At 38.9% G+C, this 22,561-nt stretch overlaps 1 protein-coding gene across 6 annotated transcripts in view; it reads right to left on the reverse strand.

The window, feature by feature from the left end:
- The window catches only part of Dennd1a (DENN domain containing 1A), a 502,935-nt gene that overhangs the window by 433,116 nt on the left and 47,258 nt on the right, over nt 1-22,561 (reverse strand). For all 6 annotated transcript variants that reach the window (XM_059260209.1, XM_059260211.1, XM_059260210.1 and 3 more), the window contains exon 2: nt 12,631-12,701. In XM_059260209.1, the coding sequence (XP_059116192.1) occupies nt 12,631-12,701 (71 nt within the window). The remainder of the gene's footprint in view (nt 1-12,630; nt 12,702-22,561) is intronic.

A 22,561-nucleotide genomic window follows, 5' to 3' on the forward strand; every position in this document is an offset into this window, starting at 1 on the left:
AGAATCAGGGAACACTCGCTCAAGAGTCACATTTATAAACCCTGAAACCTTGCCTGAATTGTTTGAGTTTAAAATCTTTCCAAACTAAACTAAACACCTTGCTGCTTTTTGAAAAGAGTATTTTGGAGGCACATTTGCTTGATGCCTGCTGCAAGTCATCTCTTTTGTCTGCCTAACATCCATTCCTCCCTTCACCAGACTTTCTTCTAAGGAAATCCATAGGATCCAAATGGCACTGAATGGCTACCATGCCCATGTATATATAGGGGCATATGCATGCACACATTCACACTAATCACTAGATTAACATCCCTTTAGCCAGGTGTGGTGGCACATATCTTTAAGTGGAAGAGGCAGGTGGATCTCTATGACTTCAAGGCCAACATGGTCTACATAGCAAGTTCCAAGACAGCCAAAGCTATATAGTGAGATCCTGCCAAAAGAAAAAAAAAAATTTCCAAATGTAGTTCATAGGTAAGAACATGACCCAGATGGGACCTGTGACAAATCACAGACCTGGCTCTCAAGATATTAAGCAGGCAAAGTCTTAGTTTTCTTCAAGATGTTGTCTATAGAGAAACATAGGTACTTTTTAAAAAGCAAATTTAAGCAAAGATTTTTTTTTTCTTAAGGTTGCTGCCCAACAACAGACACCTGTTACAATCAGCCCTGAGATGATGGCTCAAAACACCATAAGACACTCTTTTACCATGTGGGTGGTAAAAGTAGTAGGAAGTAAGCTGGGATTTCTTCATAGTTAACTTTATTGTTGCATAGGGACTCAATAAAAATGACGGAAAGAGGGAGGCAAATCTCTGAAAACACAAGTTGAAAGCCTAGATCTGGGGAAATCTGAAGCCATTTTTGTCAGTGTGGAGCACTAATAAACTCCCTTTTAGAGTCAAAACAGATTTAATCTGAGTTCTGCCACTTAAATGAGAAGAATCCTGAACAAAACAATGATTTTAAGTCATCAGCGTGATCAATAACTGTGGTGAGAAACCTAATACAAACAAATCCTTAGGCCATGCCAGAGCACTTAGGGTATAAGCTAAGGGCACTTCTATGAATAAAAGATTTGAGTTTAAATGCAAGGATTCAGAAATCCACTTAAGCTATTTTTACTTACTTGCTATTCTCTAAGTCTTCCTGATAACAGTTGCTGAATAGCAGAGTTTTCTACTTAGATAGGAACTCTTGCCTAACACAAGTAATTTACAATAACTGTTAAAATAACAGTTCACATTTATAAAGAACTCTCCATGTCCCATGCAATGTGCGTTCCCATTAAAACCCCTCAGCAGGTACTATTTGTACCCCCTTTTTATAGTTGAGAGAACATGGGCTCTGAAATTATAGGAAATTTGCTCTTTTTTTTTTTAGATTTATTTATTATGTATACAGAAGAGGGTGCCAGAACTCATTAAAGATGGTTTTGAGCCACCATGTGGGTGCTGGGAATTGAACTCAGGACCTTTGGACCTCTGGAAGAGCAGTCGGTGCTCTTAACCTCTAAGCCATCTCTCCAGCCCCCAGGAAATTTGCTCTTAAAACAAACAAAAACAACAACAAAGAACACTTCAAAAGCACACTCATAGCAATCTATTTTTTAAAAAAAAATTCAACAACTTCCCTGCCTGCATGGATTTTAACATTTAACAGATCAATGAACTCCTGGTCCACCTAAAAGTCCAAAGACATAATACTGTTAATCACAAAGACAGCAAGAAAGTCCACTTTTGAGAATAAAGCAAATATTGTGAGACGCCATTGGTCATAATTTATACCTAGATGGCCCCTAAAGTGAGTACTTTAGGAACAAGAAAAAAGTCTAGAATCTGCTTCCCAAAAAGTAAGCATTAATTAAGAAAAGAAAATATACGGCTCATTTTCTGTTTCTTCCTAAGAACAGCAATTCAAATTCCCTCAATATGACCAATTTGAAGTAGCAGCAATACAATAAAAAGCACCAGTTCCAAGCACATATATACAATTAGTGTAAAATTCAAAATGTGATGTTGGTAGAAAAAAGTAAATTGAGGGAGACACAAAATGTTCTATTTAAGCTGAGTGGCAGACATATGTGTTTTTATTTATTCTCTGCAGAGCATATATATGCATATATATATATATAAAATTTCTATTACAGCTTTAAAAAATTTCTTAAAGACTATATTCAAACTAGAATTCAAGCTCCAGCTCCATCATTTAAACAGGTCACTTCCTAGCATTGAGTTCTCTCATTCAATACTTGAGGACCAACAATCTGCCAGATACTCTTCTAAGGACTAAAATACAAGGATCAAGCAAAATGTAACTTTGCCCTTGTGAAGCCCTAATTTGGACCTATATAATTGAGATAATGTTTATTTCATTGCATGGTGGGCAACCGTTTTTTTGTTATTATAAACTATTGAGTTCAACTTTAAAGTAATAATCATTACTATGACCATCTTAAAACAAAAAAAGGACAAGGCACATTGAAATGCTCAAAGCTCTCTGCCTGACTTTATAAAACCAGTTTAAAAACTACAATGACAAGTAGCTGTGGTGACACATGAACACCTGTAATCTCAGCATTTTGGAGGAGAAATCCTATCTCAAAACAGAAACAAATAAACAGCAACAAACCAGCCCAATTAGAGACACTCTAGGCCTATAACTCAAACAAGACTTTGTGTTTGTTTTGTGCTTTGTTTGTTGTTGAGGTGTATGCAAGGGCCCTTGGCCCAGAAGCTGACCTTGGATGTCATTCCTCGTAAACTGTCCACCTTTTTGCTTTGTTTTGTTTTGGAGACAGGGTCTCTCACTAGGATGGATTATAGACTAGGCTGGCTGGAAAGGAGGCCTCCACCTCCATAGCACTGGGACTACAAAAGAACACTACCACACTCAGGGTTTTTTTCACATGAGTGCTAAAGATGGAACTCATATCACCATGCTGAGCAGCAAGCACTTTACCAGCTGAGCCATCTCCCCAGCTCCAAACAAAACTTTCTAACTGCCATGTCAAGTACTTAATTGGAAAAAAGGTAGAATAAATGAGTGAATGATAATTTGTTCCTATGTGACTAAGAATCAAAGTCCATATCATAATACTCCATAGAGTAGATTAATTTTCACTGGAAAACAAAAACAAAAACAAAGAAAAGAAGGAAGAAAGGAAGGAAGGAAGAAAGAAAGAAAGAAAAGTGGGAAAGAGTTAACTGTTTGGTGCCAACTTCTCAGAAATAGTAAGGCTTCTCGGTACATTATGAATAAAGCTATCTCTATGCTGATTTTTCTCTTCCCCAACATTAACATCACCTGTAACCACTGCATGTACACGTGCTTATTAGGCAGTAACTGTATGGAAGCTGCCACACAAATGAAGTTAAATGCATAATCTATACCTGGGAAGTGGCCCAGATTGTGCAAATTCATCTCAATTTCTTTAAACCTAAAGACCAGTTTAAAGAATTTCTTAAGATTAAAAATTTTAAAAGTCAGTGGCTATGGCTATGGCTCAGTTGGTAAAGTGCCCACCACATAAGCATACAGAACTGAGTTTGGATCTCCCACAACAACAGAAAAGCTGAGGATGCAAGTATGTGTCTATAATCCCAGCACTGGGGAGACAGAGAAAGGACACTCCCTGTAGCCCTCTGGGCCACTAGTCTAGTCAAACTGATAAGCTCCAGGTTCAGTGGGAGACCTTGTCTTAAAAAATAAATTAGAATAAACAACAATGACCTGACCTCTGGCCTCCACACACACATGGGGGGGGGGGGGCGCTATATTAAGGAGAATAACTGGGGCATAATAAGGACTAAAAGACAGCTATCTTTATTACCTTTCTTTAAGTTTTCTGTATTCACTAACTTTATTATTAATGTAACAATATGATGGTAAATTTAGGTGATTTCCCTCAAGAATATTTTAATCTAAAACTTGATTCTGAAAAGAGCTCCCACATGATAGGTATTATGGGTGTGTGCTTATTATCCCAGCACTCCAAGATTGACACAAGTTCAAATCCAGCCTAATCCTCATAGTGAGTTCCAGGGTAAACTACACAGCAAAACCCTGTCTTAAGGGAAAAAGAAAAAAAAAGCCAGGTGTTCGGTGGTGGTGGTGGTGGTGGTGGTGGTAGCACATACCTTTAATCCCAGCACTCTGGAGGAAGAGGCAGATGAATCTCTGTGAGTTTGAGTTCCAGGACAGCCAAGGCTACAAAGAAACCCTGCTTTAGAAGAAAGGAAAAAAAAAAAAAAAAAAGGTTCCACGCACTCATGGGAGCCCACATACACTCAAAAGCACCGTTTAAGTCAACTTTCTTTCCTTGTGTTTGTTGATGGTAATTTTGTTTGTCTGTTGCTTGTTTGTTTTTCAAGACAGGGTTATTCTGTGTAGCCCTGGCTGTCCTGGAACTCACTCTGTAGACCAGGCTGGCCCTAAACTCAGAGATCTGCCTGCCTCTGCCTCCAGAATGCTGGGATTAAAGGTGTGCACCACCACCCGGCCCTTGTGGGGTTTTGTTTTGTTTTGTTTAAATCTTTATTCATTTTAATTATGTAGCAGTGTATGTATGTACACCAGGGTATGTGGTTCAGATCCCCTGAAGGTGGAGCTATAGATAGTTGTGAGCTACCTGATATGGGTGCTAGGAACCAAACTTGAGTCCTTTGAAGAGCAGCAAACAATCTTAAACACGTGTGCTGGCTATTTTTATGTCAACTTGATACAAGCTAGAGTCATTTGGGAAGAGGAAACCTCAAATGGAAAAATGCCTCCATAAGACTGGTCTGTAGGCAAGTCAATAGTGCATTTTCTTAATTAGTGACTGATATGGAAAGGTCAAGCCCATTGTGGGTGGTGTCACCCCTGGGCAGGCTACCCTGGGTTCTTTAAAAAGCAGGCTAAGCAAACCAGTAAGTAAGCAGCACTCTCCATGGACTCTAAATCAGCTCTTGCCTCCAGGTTCCTACCCAATTTTGAGCTCCTGCCCTGACTTCCCCTAGTGATGGACTGTGATAGGGAACTGTAAACTGAAATAAACCCTTTCCTACCCAAGGTGCTTTTGTCATGGTGTTTTATCACAGCAAAAGAGCCATCACTCTAGCCTCCCAACCTTCTTTTTTAATCTCTAATAAAATGGAGCATCTGTTACTAAAACAGATTCAGAGGAAGCTCCTAGACCATAATCATAGTGCAATGAAAGCCTAAGTTCCAAATCACAGACCTGGCTCTCAAAACATTAAGTTGGCAAAGTCTCGGTGTTCTTCACAATGTTGCTCAGACAAAAGTGTGGACGTTTATTTAAGAACAACTTTTAGCAAAGAGTTTTTTCTTAGGATTGCTGCCTAACACTTGGGTAACTGAACAAGTCAGCTTCCAAAACATTGTGACTAACACTGCTTTCACAAAATCCCAACAGCTTCTCAACTTTGACACCCTTATCTTTAAAAACTGGCCATTGAGCTAATGCATTACAAATGCTGCAGGGGGGAGTGCACACAGAAGGAAGCTGATCTGCTGGGCAGCCCTGAAAAACCTGATGCTGCCACTCTCACAACACTAAGCATCTGCCCAGGCAGAGTGCCTTCAGCAGGCTCAGAAAGGCCAGCTGTAAAGAGATACTTATGTTGGAAATGCATTCCAGTTTCTGCATACCCAGTGCCATCTGATCATGGGACTTCATAGGCTGATCACTTCTTGCAAGAGAATCTTCTTCTGAGATCATTGGTTACACAGGCTGACTTCACTGTTAGGTGCTTCTGCAGTGTGGGATGCCTATCTTGGAAGCCTTATGGAAGGCCAATTAGAAAGTATTAAAAATATAATAACAAGGCTGGGCGGTGGAGGCGCACGCCTTTAATCCCAGCACTCAGGAGGCAGAGGCAGGAAGAACTCTGTGAGTTCGAGGGCAGACTGGTCTACAGATCAAGATCCAGGACAGGAACCAAAACTACACAGAGAAGTCCTGTCTCAAAAAAACAAAACAAAAAAACCAACCAAATAAACAAACAAAATATATATACACACATATACACACACATATATAATAACAAAACAAAAACAAAATATATACCAAAAATCTACTGAAAACCAGCCAACTTTCTGTATTTTATTTATTTGTTTAGAGGTTTTGTTTTTGTTTTTGAGGCAGGATCTAAGGAAACCCAGACTGGTGTCACTATATAGCCAAGGAATGACCTTGAACTCCTCATCTTCCTGCATAATACATGCCAATAATTCCAGCTCTTGTAATTATCAGCATGCATTACCATGACTGGATTTCAGTTTCTGTCTTAGAAGGTCAAAATCTGATGCCTAAATGACAAGCATCAAAAGAGTCAATGTAAGTAAACAAACATAACATTTGGTACAATAGTTTATAACAAAGTGCTTTCATAAAACTATGTTCATATTTTTTAAGAAAGTCTTAATTGCTGGGTGGTGGGGGTGCACACCTTTAATCCCAGAACTTGGGAGGCAGAGGCAGGTAGATCTCTGGAGGCCAGCCTGGTCTACAGAGCAAGTTCCAAGAAAGGCTCCAAAGCTACACAGAAAAATCCTGTCTCAAAAAACAAAAAACAAAAACAAAGAACAATAAAGAAAGCCTTAATTGAGGGGGCAAGGAAAATACATATATAGAAGTTTATCTACACACACACACACAAAGATTACAAGGAAATAAGTAAATCAATTTCTTTCTAACCTCAAAATTTAAAAACTTTTATACATGCTCAAGAGCTAATCCTCTAAACAAGGTTGCTAAAATTTTAAAGAAGAATAGCCAAAACACACACACCAGAATAATCTGCCAATAAATATTAAATGCCTTGAGAAAAATTTTACTATATACATTTTCAACTTACAAGAATCTATCAGGATGGAAGCAAAAATTTTAAGAATGGAATTCTCACAGACATTTATAAAACAAAATGTACATTAAACCCTTCAATTAAAGACCCATAAAGTAGTCTCAGTGCTTTTTAGCCCACCTTCTCACAGCAGGGATTTAATCCCTCCAGAGGGGTGCAAACAAACTTCAAAGAGAAGATTAGGCCCAGACACTAGCACTGTGCAATGTAAGGTTTATATCTAAGTTTGCCCGGAAACACAGAGATGCAGATCTGAGGAACAAAGGTAGATTCTTTACAATCTAAAACAGCCAAATTAATGCCTAAAATAGTAACAGAAAAAAAGGAAAATACACCAAGTACTACTCAACAAGAAGGTTGTAGAAGAAAAAGGTGCCTGAAGCCAAATATTCAGCTACAGTTCACTCACTAGGAATAGCAAAAGGAAATCTGACAAATTACCAAAGAGCACGTGTCCTTTTCCAGCTCAAGCTCAATATCCCTGCAGCGTTAAGATTCTTGATGTAGTTTCTATACAGTACTGACAAACTACAAGCTCTTTCCATTCTCAGAGCACAGCACATCTAAGAGACAATTAAAGGTTTTCACTGATGTGCACACACATAAGATAAGTCAATGGGAAAAAGACCTGTCTTTAAAGATGAGGATATTTCTCTGAAGACATTCTCATTTTCCTGTTATTAGCTGATTTTAAATGAGGATTTGAAAGCCCTCATTACTTTATAAACTGTTTTAAGTAGAGGTAAAGTGTAGCTTAGCAATTCAGCTTTGTCTTCCCAATTTGTACAAACCATGGATGAGAAATCAATTTAGAATTTAACTTTTCCAGATATTAACTAGTTTAAAAAAAAAACTTAGCCGGGCGGTGGTGGCGCACGCCTTTAATCCCAGCACTCGGGAGGCAGAGCCAGGCGGATCTCTGTGAGTTCGAGGCCAGCCTGGGCTACCAAGTGAGTCCCAGGAAAGGCACAAAGCTACATAGAGAAACCCTGTCTCGAAAAACCAAAAAAAAAAAAAAAAAAAAAAAAACTTGTCTTTGATAAATACTTAAATATAAAAGACAAAATCAAATCTATTGAAAGAAATAACTGTATGGGTAGGACTGGAAAAATGTTGATTTTATACTATATTTAGACCAAGAAGTTTGGATCAAAGATTCCACAGAGTGAAAAAACAAATCATAAAATAGAAGATATATGCAACACATATAACCAGATAGTATCCATAATGCATACTTCATGAGCCAACAATGAATGGTTACTTAAAAATGAGCAAGATACTAGTCAGCCAGACTAGCCAAAATGGCATATTCCAGGGTCAGTGAAAGACCCAGCAAGACATCCAATGTCCTCCTGTGGCTTCCTCACACAAGTGAGTATATGAGTTCACACATCCACGAATTCACATGTACACACACAAAAAATACAAATATTTTTAAATGAGCAAAGGAAATGAATAGGTACCATATATATACACATATATGTGTGTGTGTGTACACATATATGAGAGAGAGAAAGTATTCAAGACACCACATCAATAAGGTGTCAATCTAACTGGTCACCAGAAAAAAATGCAAATAAAAACAACTGTTGGGTTGATGAAAATGAAATCTAACTATGCCAAGTACTGATAAAATTGTACAGCAGCGGGATCACCAAATACTGCAGGTGAGAATGCAGAACAGCATGACTTGTTTTCACAAAGTTTGGTATGACAAAGGAATCAGATACATAATACAATCAATGGCAACATACTTCTACACCCACCAGAATGCATGTCTAAGAAAAATCACAGCAGCACTTGCAATAGCTACAATTGGCATGTGACTTCAACACTGTACATGTGAGTAACAGAATGGACAAGGCTGGGTGTAAGAGCTCAGTAGTGGAATGCTTGTCTTGCCCTAGATTTGATCCCCAGCACCAGTAATAACAACCACAACAACAAAGCTGTGGTACAATTCTATGAATACAACAGTGATGAAAACAAGTGACTTCAGTGACATACAACATGAAGGGTCCTTATAAACATAACTGAGCAAAAACATACCAAAACTACACAAAGATTAATTCTCCTTCTATAAAATTGAGAAATGGGTACAATTAAATTATTTTTTCAGGGAGTCATACACATGTAATAAAACAATGAACACAAAGGAATGACTATCATAAAAGGATAGTAGTCACCTCTAAACAAAGGGAGGGAGGGGGTTCTGGGGCATAAACAAGGCCATCTCTAACATTTACAAGCCTAGCAAAGCAAAGGTACAAAGGAGATCTACAGACCATATATCTAAAAATTTAAGTCTTAAAGTCAGATAGCTGGGTGTGCTAGTGCATGTCAGTAATCCTAGCACTTGGGAGGTAGGTGCAGGACAATCATGAGTTCAAAGTCATCTTCAGCTATACAGTGAATTTGAGGCCAGCCTAGGATACAAAAAACCCATTATAAAACAAAGCAAAAAGTTATAAATCAAGCTTATCACTATTAGATATACTTTACTGTCTACCATGATAAATACACCTTTAAAACTAACTGGAAAAGCAGACTCACAGTGTGCATTTTTGGACTGCTTAGAGCTTGATGCAGAAAAGTAGTGGGAGAGGAAACACTGACTGCCAACTGCTCCTTCCACATCCCACAAGGCAAGAGACCTTTCATACAAACATGATGTTACCTCACCCCAAGTCCAGCTGTACCTGTTAACTGTCCCATACCCCACTCCCCATGTAGGAGCACCCTCACCCTAAGGCCTTGGGGTGAACACACTAGCAGCACAATCCACCCTCAGGAAGACAAAACCTATAAAACAGGCCCTGGAAACAAGCTCCATTTGGTAAGCCATTACCCTGGGCCATTTGGATAAGCAATTCTAAGATCTTGGGTTCTCACAAAACATTCTAAGGTGAAAGGGTTCAAGCATCAAGTGTCATGCTTTATAGGCCCAGCCAACTTTGTGCCCTATGAAAAGAGGCATTGTGAAAGGAGGGCCAATGTGGAACTCCTAAGACATAGCTTAGGACGAGGCCAGAGATCTCTGTTGCCTGGACTAGAATTGGCATAAAACCACACAACATTCTTAATCTGAATAACAGTCATGTAGTCATTTGTGTTATATTATTTGTTAACCCACACTTGTAAGTTTTATGCATTTTTATATAAATAATGGGGTAGCTATCATATGCTTGCTGATAAGATACACTAAGGGCACAAATCACATACACACATCCTGGATCTAACCTTGAAGACACAGTCAAACAGATACAAAACCAGAGATGAAAGAAAATATCTACATTTTTTAACATATGTCATTAGAAGGAAAGAATGTAGCTATGACACTATTCTAGAATTAAAGAAACTAAACAGACATAAAAACTGTTGAGTTCTATGACCCTGTATTAGATTGTGGACCAAAACATTCTTGAGAAAATTAATTCAATTTAAATATGACAACTGACATTGCATCAGTGTTATTTCAACAACTGGACTAGGATTATAAAAGAAAATGTCCTTATTCTTATCATTTCTACCCTTGAAATATTTAGGACTAAAGGGCCACATCTGAAAAAAAGATTGCATATGTAGTGACAAAGTAAATGTAACATGATGGTAATAATGGGCTCTAACAAAAAAAAAGGGCACATGCAGCAAACTGCTCTTGTAACTTCAAAATACTTTCAAATAATGGGTTCACCTTCCATGTGCGGAGATTACAAGCACACACCACCATGCCCAGCTATATAACCTTTAAATGCTGGAATATTTTGATATGTGGTCTACAGGTCTCTTTTGTAACCTTGCGAGGCTCTGTACCCCAGACAGCTAGAATAGCAAGCAGGACAAAGGCTCTACTGCTTATTCTTCCATCTCACTTTATAGCTTTCATTTTTTTGTTCATCTTTCAAAAAATAAATTTTAACTTTGGGGAAAATCCCAGAACACTACAGAGGGGAAATTAGGTAACTACAGAAATAATAAAATGTTCATCCTTAAATGTATCTATCAGATCATAGCTGTCATCAAATAGGTACAGAATGAGGTCCACCCATGGAGAAGTGGCTGTATGCACATCTGATTACTTGCTCCGAAGTCCAGTACTCTACCTGCACAATAAGACATGGCTTAACATGGACCTTAACTTTCTACTTCCAGAACAACCATAAATTTAAAATATACTTCACATGGGGGGAATCTTATTTTAACAAATACTAGTGATGTTGTGCAAAGCCCTAAAGGCAACATGGAGAGATGCATGCAATACAAGTACTGCCCTTAAGAAGGCAACTTAGCAGTATAAAGTAGAATTGAAACAAGAATCCTAGCTATCACACACAGTAGCTACATGGCCTTGGTGAGCTACTTTACAGCTAAGATTCTAGTTTCTTATTGGTATTATAGGGATGCCATTCAACTGTCTTTAAAGATTTCATAGTTGCCTGGCGGTGGTGGCGCACGCCTTTAATCCCAGCACTCGGGAGGCAGAGCCAGGTGGATCTCTGTGAGTTCGAGGCCAGCCTGGGCTACCAAGTGAGTTCCAGGAAAGGCGCAAAGCTACACAGAGAAACCCTGTCTCAAAAAACAAAAAACAAAAACAAAAAAAAAAAAAAGATTTCATAGTAAATGTTGACAATATAGATGCTCAGCTGATATCATATGCATAATAGAATAAAGGGCATTTGATCAAAAGTCACACTGCATATAATTATAATATTAGAATAAAAATAAAGCAATAGAAAACAGTACCCCAGCACTCAGGAGGCAGAGCCAGGAAGATCTCTGTGAGTTCAAGGCCAGCCTGGTCTACAGAGTGAGATCCAGGACAGGCACCAAAACTACACAGAGAAACCTTGTCTAAAAAAAAAAAAAAAAAAAAAAAAAAAAAAAAAAAGCCAGTTAAGGGCATAACTTACTACTTCAAGTTTCTAATTCAAGTAAATTCATTCCCTCTAAACACCAAATAATATATGCAAATGTTTAGGTGTGAGGACCAAGAGCTAACATTTGGCAAAAGGCATCAAGAAAAAGGGCACAAGATTATTTTCTCATTAAGCAAAAAGGATTTTAGGTCAAGAAGTGTTCTACATAAGCCAGGCGGTGGTGGCACAGGACTTTAATCCCAGCACTCGGGAGGCAGAGGCAGGCGGATCTCTGTGAGTTCGAGGCCAGCCTGGTCTACAGAGTGAGATCCAGAACTACACAAAGAAACCCTGTCTCCAAAAAACAAAAAATTAGAAGAAGAGATATACACAGCTTGTACAAGACGTCCTAACCTCATCTAAGATCTCACTGTTCAGGATACTTATGAAATCAAACTAAAAGATAAGGAGAAAGGAGGAGTTTCCTTTAACTAGTCTCCAACCTTCTTCTAGCAATAGTTTTGCTAAAAATTCAGCCTATTTCAAGCAGTTTAGTGGCAAAGAATTCTCTTTCTATTAATTTGAATCCTATAGTCTATTTCCAAGCCTTGCCTGTTAGCAAGGCCTAAATAGTTGACTTCCAGGAATCTATGATATACAGACCAACACCCAATGATAAAAATAAATAAAGCCCTATTTCAAGCCTGCTAAGGCAGTGGATTCCAATCAAAGTATCCACTATATTTTTATTCTCCAATCTTTCTAGGATGATTTGGGCATAAAAAAAAAAAATGAGGAAAGGCACTTCAAAGAACTTGAAGACATCACATTATTTGTCTATTTTCTTCTGTGTACAGCTATTCCATACAATAAAGAAACATCATTATCAAAGTTAGATAAGTGGGTACCTGAAAGAGTGCCACCTGTCCTAGGATAGGCCACTTCCACATACACTTCAAATGTAGTCTCTGGGTTCTGCCTACAAAAAAACAAAACAAAACATGATTACTGATGAGGATTGAGGCAACATTATGCAAAAGACATGGGATGCAGTGTATAGTGGATCTCATTTAAAGTCAGTAGCTCCACAACTAACTAGCTGTGAAAGTTTGGGCAGGCTATTTAAATCCTGAGCCATAACCTTCAAAGCATACAAGATAAAAACAGCAATCCCCAAGATGTGCAACTTAAAAAAAAAAATACACAAGTGATCTGGACACAATGTCTGGATATAGTAAGTTAACCACGACTATGAACTGTCATGTATCATGTTTCTGACTTCCACAGCTGCATCTCCAAAGCTGCAAATTTTTGAGGGAATTTCAGCTCAAAGCACCAACAGCATAAAGTAGCACACTCTGCTCCATTGTTAGATAAAACACACATATGACAAAAATGACTCGTTACAGCTTTTGAATAGCAGACAAGAGAAACAATCACCTCACTAGAATACTGTGAACATGGGAAGCTAATCTAAATTTAAGACAGTGTGCCTACACTGGCAATACCATATGTATGAATGTTCACTATTATATTCCTTTACCTTTTTAATGTCATGAGCATTCATAATAAATTCATGAAAGATCACAGTACTAACAGAATGTTTATAGTTGTTACTTCTGAGTTATAAAAACATGTGATTATATTATCTCTTCCTGCTATAATGAAAAGGTAACCACTTTAAGACTGGATAAAAATCATTTAGCAAACCAGGCACAGTGGTGCACGCCTTTAATCCAGTATTTGGAAGGCAGAGGCAGGTGGAGTTCTGTGAGTTTGAGGCCAACCTGATCTACATACCAAGTTCTAGGCCAGCCAGGGCTACAGAGACCCTGCATCCAAAAAGAATTTTTAAAAAAATTATTTAGCAAATAATATTATACTTTCAAATATCTAACTAAGTTATATTTTAAACCTGACAACAAAGCTTAAATAAGGATCTTCCTGGGTTGTTTAATAATATCTAAGGGTCTAAATTTAAATCAAAAAAATACTTTGAATGTTTCCAGGAAAATCTATATCTTCAAATGTCATTTATGTCTTGTGATCCTTACTGTGGCACTGTAAGGTATGGGAGTGTTACTCTAACTGAGCAAGTGAGGGACCTGAGGAAAGACAGTCTGAAGAACTTGACTATTTCCCTTAGCTGATTGGAAACACAGGCAACCCCAGAATTCATGCCATCCTTTCTCTAATTCCACATTTCACTGACTAGATGATGACCTTTGATCTCCATACTTAACACATCTTCAGCTCACTGCATTCTGAGATTGTAAATGGCAGCAACTTTTTTCTTAGTAACCCATAAAATAACATTCATCCCATAAATACAAGCATCTTAAGAGTTGGGAAAATAAGGTAATGCTTGCTCTAATTCCTTAGCAGTAGAAAGAAAATGTTTTATGATTTGTGAAAGATCAGTTTTTTTGCTGTAGAGAAACATAGGCTTTAGCTTATTTAAATAAGTGCCTTAAGTAGAGAGAGCTGACTATTCTAAAATTCAAGGTATTTAAATGTACTTAGTTAAATATAGTTACTGAAAAAGAAGAGACTAAATCAGAGAATCTTATTTTTTTTAAAAAAAAGCAAACTTAAGTTTTAAGGGCTTAAAATAAAAAGTAAAAATAAAAAAAAGCTTGCATTCTTTTTCCCACCAAGAGCGTAGAACATGACCTTCAAAGTTGACACTAAATGTGTGGGAAATACCACGTGGAAATATCCCTTCCAGTCAGAGACCTAGAGGTAGATCATCTGACAAAGAGAGCACTTCTATTTCACAAATAATAGATGGTATAGTGTGAAAAGCATTAGGAAGATTTCCTCCAAAAATCCAAAAACACCTTTCTTTTGCAAATGGCTAGATTTCATCTCCGAATGTTATTTCTATGGATTAAAACAGATTTCAAAATGTATTCTACACATAACTGGGAGTAGTAGCACACCCCTTTAACCAGGCGGATATCTGTGAGTTCAGTCCACCTTGGTCTACAAAATGAGTTTTAGGGCAGCCTACATGGAGAGTTACAGTTCCAGGGCTACACAGAGAATCTGACTCAAAAAAAGAAAGTAAAATGTGTTCTACACAACCCTGGGCCCCTGTGGAGGCTCTTCACCAGAGCTCCCACACATTATTTTACTCCATTTCCACTTCTTCCACTTTTTTTTTACATGTTCTTAAAATTGAAATGATGAACATGAGCATGTCAAAGTACTACATTCAAATTCTAAAACAATTATACACCCACGCTGTAATCTGTGTCACAGAGCATTTGTAAAGGCCCACCTAAGGAAAAGAATGACCTAACTGGCTATTCTTGTTGCTTCTGGTCCTTCTTTCTTCCTGCAGCCTACTTCAAACAGGCATCCTGAACAACTTGCCATTGTCACCAATGACCTCCAAATACACAGTTCTCAGTGACTGCTTTATTTTATCCTCATAGCAGCTTTTGGAAGAGCTGATCAGTTTGCCTTGCCCCTTCAAACGCATTCTTCCTTTCCCTCCCAGGAGCTCACTCTTCTGGCTCTCTGCTTTACTTACTGGTGCTTCTTTGCTAAACCCTCACGGAAGAGCTCCTGCTCCTGAACTGGTCAAGACTCTGCTGTCTACACTCTTTACCTAGATGATCTCATTCAGTCTCGTGGCTTTAATTACTGAGCAAATGCTGGCAAGCCCCTACAGTCTATCTTCAACCTGACTTCTTCCCTGATTCCAGATTTTTAAGCCTACTCAACACTTATGCTTAGGCATCTCAAACACATTTTAATTTAACATATGTTTTTATTTCCCAAACTTGTACCTCCTGAATGCTAACAGTTACTCAAACCAACAAAACTTACTGTTTCTGACCTCTTTATTTGTCACTACCAGCCAGTCAGCAAGCTCTGTTGATTCCACTATCAACAGAATGTATCCAAAGGAAAGAGGAGATGGGAATTTAACATTTAACTCAGAGGTACCATGCCCAAGTGTTTTGCTCCCAGCACACACAAAATTAAATAAAATTAAATAAAAATCCAGAGTTGTGTACTTCTTGGTACCCTCAATTAATGCATTACTCTCCTGATGTCTCCCTGCTCCACTCTTTCCTCCATGTGCTTATACCTCAATTTTGCATGCAAGAGTCCATTTATTGTAAAGTTCAGATGTGTCAGCCCTCCATGCAAAACTTCTCCAAAGCATCCCACAAATTCAAAGTCAAACTTCAAGTTCTAGTGCTAGATGGGTGCAGAACAATATAGATGTATCTAATGCCATTAATCTGAGCACTTTAAAATAGTTAAAATGGAAGCTTTGTTATATGTATCATGCCATAATTTTTTTAATGGAGTTAAAAAGAAAGGGGGGGGATTGTGCAAAAGCCTACATGACTTGGCCTCTACCTACCTGTCCAACTTCACTTCAGATCTCTCTCCTGGCTCACTAGACCCAGGTACACTGACCTTCTTTCTGCCGCTCAGACACATGAGCTCACCCCTATGTTAGGACTCTTCACACAGAACTTCACGTAGTGTTTTTTCCTGTCACCCAAAACTCTGATTGTACTTGGCCTCAGAAAGATCAACTCCATAACACTTTCCAGCACCTAATTTAATTCTCCACATTATACCAGTCCCAATACTAGTTATGGTTATCTTTTCTCTTCCATACATAAGCTGTTGAAGAATAGGGATTTTTGTCTCTCATGTCAGGTAGTGCTTCTCGTATACATAACCAAGTAAATATTAGTAAGGGACGAAGGAAGTGAAGACTAGTTTTCCAAGAGTCTAAAAGAGTACAAAAAATGACAGGTATGATAAATCCAGTTCCACATGTTTCAACCTTTAGTACGGATTACAATTAATTGAGGACTAATTAAAAGACAGATTTCTGTCCCTGCCAGAGTCTCTGAGGTAGAATCCCAGATTTCTCTTCCTAACAAATAACTAGCTCACAGTGGTTCTACTTGACTTGTGACCACATTTTGGAACCACTTATCTAGTTAAATGAAATTCTCCCAATAATTTAGTGTATACACTAAAATGTACATAAAGTGAACAGTATACATCTCAGTATCTTTCAATGGTATTCTTGTAATGAAAGACATGTTTCAAAGAAAAAGGCCATTTGTAGAAACAAGTATTCCTACCTCTCATCTCTCACTATCTGCATCACTCTAATGAGTAATAAGCCCCGAAGATTCTCACTCAGTTCAGACAGTAGGCAGAGTTCTATTGCATGGAGCCGAAGATTATAACTGTCTATCTGCCTGCCTGATTGTCTGTCTGCCTCTCTCTCTCTCTCTCTCTCTCTCTCTCTCTCTCTCTCTCTCAAAAAAAAAAAAAAGAAAGAAAGAAAAAGAAAAGGAGAAAGAAGAAAAGCAGAAGCTGACTAAAATGCTAAGAACAAACTGGTCTATAATTATAAGCTCTAGTCATGCTTACCCATGATGGTTTACATGTTGCCTTATGGAAGAAATGGTGACTAATGTTGTGACAAGTTATATAACATAACAAATATACATAAGTTATTTTAAGGGCCAGTGAAGCCAATGCAGATGGAGGCATTTTTTTTTAATTTCTCTGCAAATCAAAAAATAAATTAGAAAGTGCCTCCTCTAAATGCAAATTGCCAAGCATTCTTTTCTTAATATTCTCATTAAGCCTGTAAACAATAAAGGTGGTAGCAACTTACACAGGATCTCTGAGAGCACCTTGAGACCGCTTATTCCTCCAACACTCTTCAAGACACTCAGTATTTTTAACTACTTGGCTAAAGAAGCTGAAAATCCTATTTCTGTCCTATTAACACTCACTGCTAATTTAGAACACGTAATGATGCTGAGAATACCATGTTCAGAGCCAATTTTCCAATATGGACCCAAGTTTTCCCAGAGCCCTTTGTGATACATCTTAGCATATTACCATGGAAATGCCCTGGTTCTGCCATGATGCCCCATTACTAATTGCCTTTTACTCATATACATGCCCTCATCTGGAACTCTGCATACATGCCAAGCATATTCTTTGCCACTCACTAGAATCTCCCATGGTCTTGAACCATAAGATTCAGCCATAAAGAACCCAGTCTCTAATCAAATCATGTTCCAATTCTAGTAACAGTATCATTACTATACAACCACCATCATTTACTAATTATTTCTTGGACTTTGTGATCCTAAACAGTGTTTTTGCAGGACCTCATGTAATTTTCAACCTAACCCCTGTAGGTAATATTAGCCCTGAGTTGGAGATGAGGACCACTGGGGCCCACAAATGACACACAGGCTAAAGACAAGGCAAGGAAGCAGAAGAAGGAGGAACTAACATCAGGCACTTTCCTGTTCTAGGTTACTCAGCTACTCTTCCCTTTTGCAAAGACTTATCTTCTCAGCCTTTTAAGAAGTTTCATATACCAAGACTCAGCTCACATCTCCCTATGCTGGCTAGTTTTATGTCAACTTGGTACAGCTAGAGTCACTAGAGTAGAGAGAACCTCAACTGAGATGATGTCTCCATAAGATCAGGCTGTAGGCAAGCCTGTAGGGCATTTTCTTAATTGGTAATGGGGGGGGGGTGGATGCGCCCATTGTGGGTGGAGACACCTCTGGACATGTGGTCCTGGGTTCTATAAGAAAGCAGGCTGAGCAAGTCTTAGAGAGCAAGCCAGTAAGCAGCTCCCCTCCATAGCCTCTTCATTGGCTCCTGCCTTCAGGTACCTGCCCTGTTTGAGTTCCTCTCCTGACTTTCTTCAGTGATGAACAGTGATGTAGAAACATAAGCCAAATAAAATCTTTCATCTCCAAGTTGATTTGGTCATGGTGTTTCAACACAGCAACAGACGCCCTAACTAGGACACTCTTTACACCTTGAAGTTTACTGCCAGGTTGAAATGTTCCTCCTCTCTGCTGTGTTTCAGGCTATTTGAATTCAACCTGGGTACAATTATGGTTACCTTTCAAGAATCCTGATGTCCATGCCATATACCTTAGACCCATGGTTCTCAACCTTCCTAACGCTGCGACCCTTTAATACATTTCCTCATGTTGTGGTGACCCCAAAACCATGAAATTATTTTCATTGCTACTTCATAACTATAATTTTGTTACTGTTATGAAACATAATGTAAATATCTGATATGTAGGAGATCTGAGACTCCTGTGAAAGGGTCAGTCACCCACAAAGGGATTGCAACCCACAAGTTCAGAACCCTGCCTTAGACCAAATATAATTCCCAAGCAGCTGAATTCTTTTTAACTACTCAGTTTATTCCAAAGTGCATCCAAGGCTCATAACCACTGCTGTGTTTCAATTAAGCATCTGTCTTCCCAACAGACTGGCAGCTCCGTGAGGGCACCAACTGTGTTTTCCCATAACCCTGTTCTGACACCTGGCACAATAAATATCTCCTGAATGAGTTTTCTTCCAACCTGACAAGCAGTTTCCAGCCTCTCTTTCTCTGGCAGGAGGTGATTTTACAGAAAACTCACTACTTTCACCGATTACTCTTTACAGATGTTTTCCTTTGGAGTCAAAGGTATCAATAAGTCACACATGCTGACAACAGCCACAGCTCTTATACAAGGAAAAGTGACAGACACAAACAGCTAAAACGTGTTTGAAAGAAAGGAAGCCTTCCCAGTTCTTGCTTCTGGGAGAATGAGGGCTGAGAAAAAGCCAAGAGAACATTTCTATTCACTACCTCTCCAGTGAACGCAATTCTCAGTGATTCACAGGAAGAGCCTCGCTCAATGCTCAGGGCCATATTCTCAGAATGATTAAGTACACTCAGCTTGAAGTCACAAGACAGACAAAAGCTTTGACAATATTCAGGCTGCAGGATGGCTTACTGGTTGTTTGCCCTCCCCACCCTACCCAAAGCATCATGCTATTGATCATTCTGCTGGATCATCAGCTTCCAATTAAGATCTGCTTTTCTTCAATTAAAACATATTAGGAGATTAAGAGAAAAATGTGACACTAACTCCTAACAAAATGAGTCTTGGCTGCATAGGGTAACGAGGCCACAGTGCTGAGCTTTTGTCCTTTAAGAGTACAACCCTGAAACACAGTGTTCAGACCTCTCATGTCACTGCCTTCACAACTCCAAGCCAACTTTGACAGAGTGCTTCCTACAAATGGAGATGTGAAGGGCTAAGGTATGAAGCCCATACAACTGGCACTGTCTGAACCTGGATAACATGGTCAACAGAAATGGTATACACCTCAGAACTTCCTAGCAAACATCACCTAATAAACATAGATCCTGTTAAGCTAAACAAACAAGCAAAAGGTAGTGTTAATATTCCCAACAAGTCTCCATTTGTTTCAGTGAACTCTGAAATTAAAGCCGTTTTTCCAGGCTGAAAATGCTGTATCAAAGGGTGCTTTCTACCCCATAACAAGTTGACACCTTCCTAGGAGAATGTAGTCATTGTTGAGACTTGTTAAGAGTGATTAACTTAGTTGTACAATTATACAAACAAGCCGTTTCAAGACTTTACACTTCACTTTTCACTTCTAATAATATTCTCAGGATCACATTAGTAAAGATACGCAGACACTGCCATGAAAGAAGTTACAAAGCTTTGCCTTCCATATGTCACTAGGGAAAGAGTCTTACACCACTCTGTGCTACCAGGGTGACTAGAGATTCAGCTGCATTCCAAACAGAAACAGGGGATGGGCATCCCTCAGCAAAATGCAGAGCTCCACTGTGTTCAAAAATTCTCTCACAGGCCAAGCTTCCATGGAAAAATCTATGTATGTCAACAGTGGAAACAGCATATGCAAAGACAGTATTTCATTACCAATAAATACATTTTCCCTTTAATAATACAAAAATCAGGGCCAGTGAGATGGCTCAGCAGATAAAAGCACTTGCTGCACAAGTCTGGTGGCATGAATTTAATCCACAGAACACAGGTAAAGGCAGAAGGAGAGAAAGATTCCATAAAGTTGTCCTCTGGCCATATTTGTGCCATGGCATGTGTACACATGTATACACACACACACACACACACACACACACACACACACACACACACACACACGTACACATGCATACACACACATACTAATAATTTTTAAAATTTCCCCTTCCCTATCTTGTCTTCTTTGTTTTGGTTTTTTCAAGACAGAGTTTCTCCGTGTAGTTTTGGTGCCTGTCCTGGATCTTGCTCTGTAGACCAGGCTGGCCTCAAACTCACAGAGATCCAACTCCCGAGTGCTGGGATTAAAGGCATGCACCACCACCGCCCGGCTAACTTGTCCTCTTTTTAACAATTTAATACTAAAGCTATAAGGTAGGCAAAACAAAATGGACACCCATGCGGGTGACCCAGTGTGGAGAGTACCTGAGGAAGTGAGCAAAGGGTGACTGCACAAGGGATGTCAGCACATGACCAGGCAGCACAGCCATGCCGAGGGGTGGCTTGGTATGGCAGGTAATCTAAGTGGATAAGAAAGGTATCTACTGAGGAACCCAGAGAGTTAAAAGCAGGGACAAAATGAGGAGTCACCAAATAAGGGCAGCCCAACCTATGGTGTCAGAAACAAAGACACTGGGGAGCATTCCAAGCATAAAGGCACCCCTGATTGGATATGAAAGCTCAAACAGGCATGAGCTCACCAGGTATGAGCTTGAGGGCTTGCTCATCATACCTGGCAGTCAGGGTCAAACTAGGCCAGTAGAAGGAAAGGAAAATAGAAAAACACCAAGAAGGAAGGCTGAGATCCCAAGAATAGGAGAGCATCCACATAGATTGCAAAAGAAGAGGTCTGTCCTGTGTCTGTGACAAGAATGATGGCATGTGGATACCTTGCTTCTCATTGCTAAAATTAACAGCAAACAACATGGCTCACATGGAATTAGGCTTGCATTTAGAAATATCAATGTGAGCTCAAGGTTTTCAATATATATATAGACTGTTAGAAAAATAAACTGTAAATGACTTTTAACACACATGTATTTCTTGGTTCTGCCTACTGAGACAGCCTGGAAGGATCAATACCCCAATAGAATGAGCACACTGTGTACCAAAACACTGGCTTCTAAATACAATCTAAAAAGAACCAGGGTTCTTCAAGGAAACAGCTGACTGTAGGACTAAGGAGACAAAGAACAAGATGAGCTTAGAATATCTTATTGTACCAGAAAGTAGTGTTCAAAGGGAAAGGATATATCAAAAAGGACAGAAGATGCCCTGAAAGGGCTTCAACTGGTCAAACTTTGGGTATCAGAATCAACAATATCATTAATAATAGAGTCCAACCTACTAAATACAACAGAAAACCATATTGATATAAGTGAATGAAAGTTTAATGAAAAATCAGGTATTGACACTGCTTCAAAGGACCACATCACAAAACAGCAAATACAAAGAAAAGAGTAACTTTTCAGGGTAGAATTGGTCAAAAATAACTTGAATGAAGTCATCAAAGGGACAGAACTAGCCAATTCTAGGGACAGGACAAAGGGCTAGGATGCAATGAAAGGGGCAGAGGCAGAGGCAGCCTGTTAAAACAAGGGTTCAAGCAGAGAACTATCAGGCCTGCAATCTGCAAAGTGTCCTGAAAACAAGGAAAGAATGAAGGTCTCTTGCCAGATGAAGGAAAAAAAGACCTGATAGCTAAAGGCAACATGTGATTCTGAGCTGGAAAGGGTGCTATTGGGACAACTACTGAAACTTGAGTAGGGTCTAAGGATAAGGTATAGTAATGATTTTGAGTTGAACTGTTGTTACACAGGACAATGACCTTGCTTAAAGGACAAGCACCCTGAAGTGTTCAGAGCTGGTGGGGCATCACTTTTGCACCTCACTATAAACTGGTGCTTTTCTCTGTTAAAAAACTTCTATATAT

This window comes from Peromyscus eremicus, chromosome 4, assembly GCF_949786415.1.
Source record: "Peromyscus eremicus chromosome 4, PerEre_H2_v1, whole genome shotgun sequence".
NCBI lineage: Eukaryota > Metazoa > Chordata > Mammalia > Rodentia > Cricetidae > Peromyscus > Peromyscus eremicus.